This window comes from Triticum urartu, chromosome 7 (genome assembly GCF_003073215.2).
Source record: "Triticum urartu cultivar G1812 chromosome 7, Tu2.1, whole genome shotgun sequence".
Classification (NCBI taxonomy): domain Eukaryota; kingdom Viridiplantae; phylum Streptophyta; class Magnoliopsida; order Poales; family Poaceae; genus Triticum; species Triticum urartu.
The window spans coordinates 35,702,052-35,712,895 of NC_053028.1; the positions used below are offsets into that span (position 1 = coordinate 35,702,052).

Below are 10,844 nucleotides of genomic sequence, written 5' to 3' on the forward strand. Positions count from 1 at the left end.
GGCCGTGTTCGGGTTCTCCACGTGCCGACGACGCAACAGTTTGTTGATGTGATGACTAAGGGATTGCCTACTCCCATCTTCAAGGAGTTTCGGTCCAGTCTCTGTGTCTCCAACGATGCTTCGACTGCGGAGGGGTGTTGAGTATATATTTTGTATTGCACATGTATTGGAGTTGTGGCCCACCTTCTAGTCTTGTATAGTTGAGGTAGAGGCCTTCCCTTGTATTATATATACGTGCACCAGCACCGCAATCAACATATCGTATTGCAAATTATATGTCTACAGTCTCCTGGATGAACCACTTGGCAACCTGGAGACAAGTGGTTTAATTTAACTCTCGCACCATGTAGTCATTCACTCAGGCAGTAGAGACATCCAAATCCATGAGCATAAACAACACACCATCACATTTTCTCAGTCTTAGTTAGAGGGCACACCCGTACACACCATTGCATATGCTCAATCTTAGTTACAAGGCACAAATTTGTAACAAGTAGCAGGGACACAAACTCAGTCGATTGACATACATAGATACAGTATATATATCTGCCAACGCGTGCACTGTGGACAGAAACACGCAATAGCAAGCCAAATAGCACACACAAACCACACCATGGGACGGGAGTTGATGATGAATGGATATGATAGGAACGGCACCTGCAGCATCAATCCTGGCTCTTCCAGCAGGATGGGCATCTTGCGGCCTTTCCCATTTCTTGCTATTGGTTTTCTTGTTTGTTGTATATAAGATTGGGTTTATTTTTATGTTTGTTAATTGCTTCTTTCAACTCATCAGGGATCAAATCGCCATTGAACTCGAGCTCCTTCAGTTTTGGAAGGTTGCCAATGCCGGAGAGACTCCCCACCATGCCCCTTGTGAAGGACCAGATGATTTTCTCAAGCTTAGGAGCAGATCCGCTGGCGAACTCTATCTTGCTGATGGCAGAACCATCGACAATGAGAAGGTTGAGCCTTGGGAACTCATCTTTGTAGAACATAACCTCGTTTTCAACGCAAGCTTTCTCCTTCAGCACTAGGCAGCGCATATATCGTATCTTGGCAAACATTTTCAGATCATCTTTGCTCAGTTTGGTACCACAAAGAGTCACCTTGGAAACTCTCTCGGCCTTGTCAAATAATGAAAGCTTATTATTGTTGTTCATCTCGACTTCCTTCAGTTCCGGAAGGTCTTCGACTCTAGTAAGCGATTGTAGGCCATCAGTGGAGCACAAAATGATCTTCTCAAGCTTAACGGCTCCACCTTCAAAGAAGATGCCAGTCATGTTGGAGCCCTCAACAAGGAAGCACTTGAGATTTTTGAATTCTTCATTTTTGATGGTGAGATTGTCATCGATGTATGCTTTGTCCCGGAGCCTGAGACAAACTATATTGGGAAACTGGCTGAGGACCGTCAGATCATCCTGCTTCAGTCGGGTTCCGGTTAGAGTTATCTTCGCAAGTTGGAAGAAGTCATTTTGTTTGGTCAGCTGTTGAAGAAGTTGCACCTTTTTTGTGGTTCCAGTAATGCTTAGACTCTCAAGAAGAAGCTTGGGAGGTTGCTTATAATAATTGAGACCAGTACTTGAAAAATCTTCATAGGAAGGATCTTGCTCAGTCATGGGAAGAGTGATTGACAGAGACTTGAGGCACACATGCAGGTCACTGATAGCCCGAAGCAAATTCCTAATGAGTTTGTCGTTGTCTTCAATAACCACACCAAGCTTCCTCAGCTGCCACAGCTTTCCAATATCTTTCAAAACTTGATGGTTTCGTGCCTTGACATTGGACAATACCTCCAGGTTTAACATTTTTCCGATCTTGTTAGGAACATAACATATTTTAGTACTAGCTGGCTCTGAACTCGGAACAATGGGACCAGCCAGCAAACACTTCAGCTTCAGGAGTAGGACATTCACTATTGCAGACTCATGCACATTGGTATGTCGTATATCCAATACTTCCAGTTCACGGAGGTTGTTTATTTCACTAGGCAGCTGGGTAACATCTGTTTGCCTTAGACTCAAAAACTTGAGCAGTAACATCGTCCTGCAGATGTGCTTAAGGTAGCGTTGGTTCTTCTCACCAAAGCACCGGCAACCTTCAAGATCTAGAACCTTTATAAGTGATGCTCCAGATGATTCTTCAGGGAGCTTTTCAAAGAATGTCTGAATTGTATCGGAGCTGCGGAGTTCAAGATCATTAACAATGGAGAAGTGACGCGCCAGGTGATGTGACACGCGTCTTTCAATAATCTGTTGTTTTCTGGCGACCTTGGTAATGAATCGATGAACTCGATCACCTACTATGCAACTCTTTACTTGCCCTGAATCACCAATATCAGAAGGATAGACAAGCCACCGGTCGAGGAGCACTTCGAAACACCGATTGGCACGATGCACAGAACTCGGCCAAAATTCTTTGGTTATCAGCCCTTCTGAAATCCACCGTCCTATCAAAGTTGATCGCCTGATGCTTTGTCGTTGAGGGAAAATAGCTAGATACAACAAGCAAGACTTGTATTCTTTTGGTAGATCTTTGTAACAAAACATCAACATCTTCATATAAATGTCCTCAGATGAGTTCTCTAAAGCCTGCAGTGTAATGTTAAACCTTGTTAATTCTTCGTTGCTCCTCTTGGGGTTCGCACACAAAGCATGAACAAATATCTTCATGCAGAATTCATGTGACTTGCACTTTTCCAAGATGTCAAGAAAAATATTGGGGCTGTCTTGACTTGTCCGACGGTTTGTAAGCTCGAGCACAATATCTCGGTATAGGCCAAGAAGAGAATGATCAATAGGGTCCCGCGACGGATAGCAATATTCTTTCGCTCTTGATGTATTTACTGTGGTGGTCAACATCAGTGCACCGGCTATGCAACCCATCCAGCTGAAAGCATTTCTTGTCTCCTCCCACCCAGATACATAGTCATGATCTAGTTTTAGGATAACTAGGATTGGAGGATAATGGGGTCCCATCCTCATCAAACAACCATTAATTCTATCCATGATCCCTTTGATCTTAAGCTGCTCGTTTATCTTCCAATGGATTTCTCCAATCTTCATAGCTTCTTTAGTAATAGCCTCTGGGTTACAACCCTGACTTGTAGTGCCTTCCCGCGGCTCAGCTGTATCTGGTTCCTTCACATATTTTTCATCCTGCAGCTCCTGTAGGATCTTGCGGATCATTTGTTTGAATTGGTCCTCGACCAATATAATAGGGCCAGTAACGCTGACGGCGGTGGCTTGCTCCCGGGTCTGCGGGGGCTTCTTGTTGGTCACCGGGGGGAAGACCTCCCTTAGGATGTGTTCATACTGGGCTTCCTTGAGACAAATTGTGCTTGCGCACTCTTCATATTCAATATGCTGTCTAAGCTTCAGCTTTGCGGGTGCTTCGTCTTCCATATGCTCTTTAAGCTTCTTGGCCGTTTCCTTGATGATGTCTTCATGCGGACGTGCGGCTCCTTTCCTTTCTTGGTTTTGTTTAGTAGCTGGCGCACCTTCAACTTGCTTGAGCTTGAGCACCCACAACGCTCGGAGGAGGACGCCCAAGGGTTCATCTTTAGCGGATTCCATCAGGTCCAGTTGGTCGTGACTCATTTGTTCCAGGTCAAGCTGCAGCTGGCCACCCTTCATTTGTTCAATAGTGTACTTGATCTCTGACAACTTGTTTTGAATGTCAACCTTCATTCCTTGGATGTCTTCTGTGATATTTTTAATCAGCTTCATTTTTTCCGAAATAATGACATTTTTTCTTAAATTGACAATATGTTGCTCCTCCTCTCCCAGGACTTGACCCTCCAGCTGCTGGCGCTGGGATTCGGCAGACTGCAGCTCCCGCAGGACATAGAAGAGAATGTCCTCGGTTCTTAGGGTTTGAAAGTAGAAGTGCACTAATGGGATGTTCACCACGATACCGCGCATGCCTGTGTAGTGACATATAGCCAAAGCTTCAATTGCGATAGCCAAGGTTTCTTCCTTATCCGGTGCCACAACAGCGACTGATGGTATTGATTTCTCATGATAAAGGTTGCCTTGCGCAACATTCTGTATCCAGTCAGAGAGTTTCGCCCTAACGTTGTCCTCCGGCGTAGGAGGCTGGAAAAATGCCCGTCTTGGAACAGAATGATACACCGCAACTGTATCATCGCCATCTTCTTCATTGCCTCCCCAAGCAGTGTATGATGCGGCCACATGCATCGGTGGCAACAATGATGCCGCCACCGCGAGCTCAGTCCCTGCAGGAAGCTGCCCCGCTCCTGCCCAACTCGCCGGGAGCTCAACGTTGTACCTGTAACACGTGGAAAATAGTTAGTAGTAGAAGGAACTGTCGTACCGGACCGGAAAAATGGACGATTTTCCCCGGTAAAACAGTAAGCCGTATGGACGACCATCAGAGGCCACTCTAGGGTATCACCCGAATAACCATATTTGTGTTCTGATCTACTTTCTTCAAAGTCCGGACAAAGAGTAAATTGGTTGCAAGCTAAACGAATGTTTCTTCACAAAAAAAAAAGGTAAAAGAAGGTTTCATCACAAATAAAGAAACTAAAAGAAAGTTAACATGGAACTTTACAAATTTGGTTCAGAATCTTTACCTCTTTATTATTACTACTTTTTTTAGAATCTTTATTATTACTACTTACTATACTACGTAATGTTAAAGGACGGAGGCTTTCATAGTTCTCCATACGTCACGTCTTTATATCTGTTGATTTTATGTTAAACGGAAAGATTGATGGTTGAGATTTTTTCCTCCTGATTTTTCGTACATAAACTAGATTTTTGTCTGCCTGTGTTTTCTACATAAAAATAAAATAAAAATAAAATAAAAGGTCAGTCATGCCAAACTCTACACCATGTAAATATCGGGACAGTCATCCTACATCCTACTTGGGTTAGAGCAACTCCAACGTGGCCCACCAAAAGCGGTAGGGGACATCCTGCCAGATCACCAAATAAAAAGTGGATATTATATTTTATTTAATTTGTGGAATAATCGCAACATATTAAAAGGACTGGATCCTAATTTTTTCTACTCTTCACCGGACGTGGGCACATGTCCCGCGTCCTACTCTTCCTCCGAGTCCATCTGGCCGTCAATGTTGCCGGTGGAGGTGAGGTCGACGATTGAGCCGGATAATCCGGCCTCGTCGTCGTGCACCCTGGCACTAATGACGCGGACCTGTCGATTTTGGCATCGCATACACGCTGGTCTAGGGCGTCGTCATCGTCTGCCTCGAGATCGTTGAAGAGGCGATTGAGCCCCGCCTCGTTGACAAAGAGCAGACACCGGATGGTGCAGGCACTGTGCACGTATTCGAGCATCACCCACTCAATGGATGGCAGCCACGATGTTCACTTCACCCCATGGAAACATTATTGCTGCCACCATCGCAATATACGAGATCAACATCTTTGAAGGGTAAGAAGCATATGACAAGCTCCACCAACTACTCATGCAGCTCAAGGTGGCAGCCGCCCAACAAGCTTCGAGCCTTGTGGCATGGGCCACAACCGTGGGAACAAGCCCACACAAAAGATGCGTTGTGAGCTCTCAAGATTGTGAACCACTCTACTACACATGAGGGTCTGCCAAGCCTCGACTTGTATGTAACCTCACCCAATGTACGTAACCTAAGACTTCGCCTAAAGAGGACGCATGTGAGGCACCTTCCATCTTGGGGAGCCACTCCATGAAGGTGACATACAAATGAGCGACATCCAAATGGATGCAACTAATAAAATAGAGGCCCTTAACGAGAAATTGCCTCGTGAAGAACTCAGGACATGTCAGTTCCATGAGGTGACATTCTTCTTGATCAGTGACGTGACGAGTCCTGATGCGGGCATGCATCTCTGGGGCCCTAATTCTCCAGGGAAACACGGAAGAGCCCCTAGGCCATCTCCTTCATCCTCCTCATGGTCGGGAGCACTATGGCCTTAGAAACATGGCACCAAAACTCCCCCAATGCGCCACTCACCCCCTTGCATAAAGGATCATGGGGCAGGTTTGTTCTAAGGCTGCCCCATCGGGCGTCACCAGAAGTAGTCAGAGGTCACCCCTGATACCATTAGATGGTGCTGGAGACCATAGATCATTGGTAGTGCTCCCCATGCTGGAACGAGGGGAAGCCATGGCGATAACCAAGGAAAAGGGATGGAAGGAAAAAGGTCCAAGGGGCAATGGACCAACCTCCACAACTTCTCCTGCTCTGTACTTATAGGGGGGAGGAAGCCCTATCTTGGGCACACAAACCGATGCCCCACCCCATGTGAACACTTGTGTGTGGCCTTAGGGGCAAAAGTATGATGCCGGTTGCAGGGAATCACATCCTCCGTTTGACTCGTTGCATGCCACAAGACACCACCATTACTCCATGTCGAGAACCAGCACGAAGTCGAATAACTTGTGCCCCTTCAGCTCTGGCCAATCGGAACAGAAAGGAGCCCCAATTGGGACCTCCTCAGGCTTTTTCACAGGGAGATGTTTTGAGAGCCTCCTTGGGCACCTCCCCCATGGACTCCCACTACAAGGACGTCATGCTAGCAACATGGCGTGACGAGGCTCTATCTATTACCCTCACACACATCATGGAGCTAGACCATACACGCTTTGGGCTATGTTCACACCAACTCATGATGTTATCTTGCGGCTTCGCTCTCTCCAGCAATTGGGTCACCCGGAAATATAGGTCAGTCCCTACTACCTATCCTAGAATTCTCATTTGAGGGTATCCTGAGGTCCCCTCCCCTTGATCTCATCTTCCTTTATAAGTTGTAACTAAATGTAGATGTCGAGCGCTTTGCGTGAAGAAGTCATCTGGACAGGGAATGTACCCCTGGTGTTCCCAGATCCCGTGAGAGTCGGTTAGATCGAAAAGTGAGGAGGATACTCTATATATCCCCACAAGGACACTAAGGCTCCCCCCAATGGCCAAATACATTATACCGAGGACCACATTGGCATTCCCTCGCGAGCCACAAGACATGGTGTTATGCCCTTCATGTGTCCCAAGTTCCCTAGAACCCTTTACTCAAAAGTCCTATTCGACAAAGATGCCCCAAACTCCATTTGTCCAGATCCCATTTAGGACTTTTACTTCATGGGAATTCCCGGTGTTTGGTATACATGTCCCTTGCCGAGTAGCTCTGCTTCTTTATTGCACTTTTCCTTTGTTCCGCTAACATCCCATGTTTGTATAAAGGCGAGTCACATGACTTTTGTACTTATGGGAAAAAAAACAAATCCCACAAGACCTCTCCAGAGACAACTCATGTGGCATTCAGGGGATACTGACGAGAAAATGCCACATCGTCCATACCACGATGAAGAGCGGGTTGGACATCATGAGAAGAATGGTCTTGCCCACCTCATGGCAGGTCGAGATGGACCAGGGGACATAAACCAAAACCTAAGTCAGACACATGAGGGGAGGTATGTAGATACATGGGCCTGGCGACCGAGCAGTGAGGAAATCATCTTAATTAATATCACACGCAGCTCATACTCATGTACTCTATCTCAGTTGACTATATAAGGTGAGCCAGGGACTCTCCTGGGCCAGCGAACAAAAGAGTAAACCCTATAACTAGTGTGTTCCTCTATCTAGCTAGCACCATCTTGACCCTCTAAGCTGCAAGGACGAAGACTTGTACTCCAACTATCACTTGTCTCCTATGACCCCGTTGATAGCCAGCGAGCAATCAAGGAATACAAACAATGTAGGCTGGAGTAGGGTCTTACCTCCTCTTGGAGAGACCGAACCTGGATAAATCCTCTATTCCTTGTCTCAACTTCTCTATTCCAATTTCCAAACACTGTAGGCAGGAATCGTCCTAACAAGGAAGTGTATAGAGCTATTTAACACTTTCCCAACCCAAGCAAGTTTTCCTATAAACTATTTATTCATGAAAAGAAGTAAACCCAATTTTATAACCACCCCTCCTGCTCGCGGCTGAAATCTCGTTTTCTATACTAAAATCTTGTATTATATAAATCCATCATTATTGTTTGCTATCCAAAGAACCACTAAGAGAAGATCAGTTCTGTAATATATATTTTTATCTTCTGTAAATGATATACATGCACAAATGCATTTTGGCTGACGGGTGCATTTGAGGACTTATAAAAAACAAATTTTCCACAGCGCAAAAAATGGGAAAAAAATTTCTACATGCACAAATACACATAAACACGTTCAAGAAAATTTCAAAACAATATACTTTCATACATGGTGTAGACAAAAAAATGCCTTTTGCGCCCCTGCGCACCACCACCCAGACACACATTCATTAGAGACTGCCAGCTAAAGTGGTACCGATCCTAGGTGTGAGAAATAAAGTTTATTTTGGAGACCCAGAAATAAAGTTAATGATGAGGTTATTGTTTTATTATGTCTTAAATCATGGAACTGGCTACGATTTAGAAGATTTATATAGTGATCATATAAAATACGGATCTAGCCGTGATTATCAGAAATACGCGAAATAAAATGCCAACATTTTACCCTTCGAATCTTTGACTATGTGGGTTCTAATTATAAAAACTTAGATATGTAAAATCAAAAGAACAAAATACATGTCAAGCATCGCCATCAGTGTGCAATTTTTGTTGTTGTTGCGATGTAGTAATATGTGTTTCAGAAGTACATCATATGAAGCCCATAATAGCCAGATCTCAACATACTTTTATTAGCAATTATACATTTTAAATTTGAGAGAAATTCCAAAAGTAAAATTATCAATTTGATTTATGTTTCATAGCATTGAATTTTGTCGGGAGAGAGGAACAGTACTAAGGCTGCTCACAGTGGGAATATAATAGGAGGTATCATGCATTCCAACTGGCATTTTTGTTGAGGTGGCATGCATGATGTGTTTTAGATGTATTCACATGTTTACATTCAAACGGAAAAGAACAAAGAAAACATGACCCATAGCAAAGAAAAATGGCGTTGTCAATGTGATAGTGAAGGGGAGAAGCTAGAAAAAATTGATGAGTGATTGTGTAAAAAGTAAGGAAATAAAAGTCGTGTTAGCCCTTTTGTGAATGTCCATAGAAAATCGCATTTCCTTATAGGTTTTCATATTGTTTATTTTGGTTACAAAAATCTATTACTTCTATATATGTGTCTTTTTAATAATAGGCATACTAACTTCATAAATTAGATGTAGGAATACATAATAATAAATCTAACCTGGCAAACGTTAGATAGCCCACCGTGGATTGAGAGAAGGGAGGATCTACCCAAAATTAGTACTATTACTCACCGTAAAAAGAAAAAATACCAGTATTAGTTAGTGTTTTGAGCACTCAAGAAAACAGCACGCCATATCGTTTTGAGAATTGTCTCATTAAATAAATCAGTGAACAAAGTCTCGCTAATAACATGCTATAGTGTGATATAACATGTTAATAGCGTAATTTAAGGCCGGCCCTATTTTACTACAGCACGCTTTTTTCCCTTGGTTTTGAAAGTGTTAGGGTAGCATTGTCAGAAGGGGTAAGACGTAGAGGTGCTACATTACCTCAAACGCCGCTCGCCAACGTCACGCACCCTGTCCCTGAGCGCACGCAGCTTGATGGCAGTGCGGTGCTGCGCAGCCATCATTTGCATGAACCAGGGAAACCACCAGGCGAAGCGCCTGAGGCCACCCCTGGCACGATGGATATCGCGGCTACTGCGGGACAGGTAGAGGTCGATGCAGTTGTTGCAGTCCCGTGCCAGGAGCCGGACCTGCTTCATCCACGGGCGTATCAGCTCGTCGTAATCGCCGCCTTCAGGCGCCATCCTTTCCAGGTGCGCCAGGAAGCTCTTCATGCTCTCCATCTCCTCCCGGATGAACTGCGCGTCCTGCCGGACGCGGCCCAGAAGTTGCGCCTCGTTGCGGATGACGCCCAGTAGCGAGCTCACGGCGCCCGACGCGAGCTCCGCCATCGCTAGCTTCTCCTCCCTCCGCCGTCCGGTCGCTTCGTGTGTGGTTCAAATCGGTTTTGCACGGGCCGCAGGCAAGCTGGTGATGCATTAATTCTACATGTCTCCATGTCCATGTGCGTGGCCAGGACTTTGTTCTTTATGGCATGCTCAAGGCAAGTATCTGTACCTAGCTTGCTTTTCCTTCGAAAGGAAAAGAACACATACCCCTTGTGATCAGCATAAGACGTGTGATTGCTCAAGCCGGCTTGGCTTGGTTTTGTCTTGATCAAGTCGAGCCGACCCTCATAATTTGTAGCTCGTTTTCCTAGCAAGTCGAAGGTGCAGTACAACTTCACTGATCGCTGTGGACGACCACTCTGGTAACGCAAACCTTCTTGTCCATTGACCCTATTTTTTCGGCGGGTGTACCCTTTCATTTTGCCCAGATAGCAAAATTTGTTGGTTATATTTTTTGCTTCCAATTTTTTACATGTTATTTTTTGGCGGCTGGATTCGTATGCATGTGGTGTTTTCTGCAACACTTGGAGGTCAGGGTGTCCATTGATTTTGGTGCAATCAATGGAAGACAGCCGCACAACCTTAAAATTGTTTGGGAGGTTCGGTAATAGGATATGAGAATGAGTCACGTAATCTTATTATAGGTCAGTTTACTATCCTGTCTTGTCATTTGTATAACATCTTTGATGGTTTTTTCGTTGTTTTATTAAAAAAATGGTCGTGGCGATGTAGACACAAAGGGCTTACCTTTCGAAAAACCATTTGGAGGGCTGTTAATAAAAAATAGTGGCTGATATCCAAAAATCCTTGGTACCACTTGGTATATTTTGTCAGACCTACGAGTTCGATTTATGTTCTTTGTGTTTATGGATGCATGTTCTAATTTTCATATACTAGTTTTTCTGTT

At 44.6% G+C, this 10,844-nt stretch overlaps 1 protein-coding gene across 1 annotated transcript; it reads right to left on the reverse strand.

Annotated features, from left to right (window-relative positions):
• Positions 1 to 297: 297 nt before the first annotated feature.
• Positions 298 to 10,007, reverse strand: LOC125520709. Its single transcript, XM_048685695.1, has 2 exons — positions 9,531 to 10,007; positions 298 to 4,290 (listed from the first exon to the last, which is right to left on the reverse strand). The coding sequence occupies exons 1-2, from the start codon at positions 9,938 to 9,940 to the stop codon at positions 720 to 722; spliced, it is 3,981 nt and encodes a 1,326-aa protein (XP_048541652.1). The 5' UTR covers positions 9,941 to 10,007; the 3' UTR covers positions 298 to 719.
• Between the last annotated feature and the right edge of the window lie 837 nt (positions 10,008 to 10,844).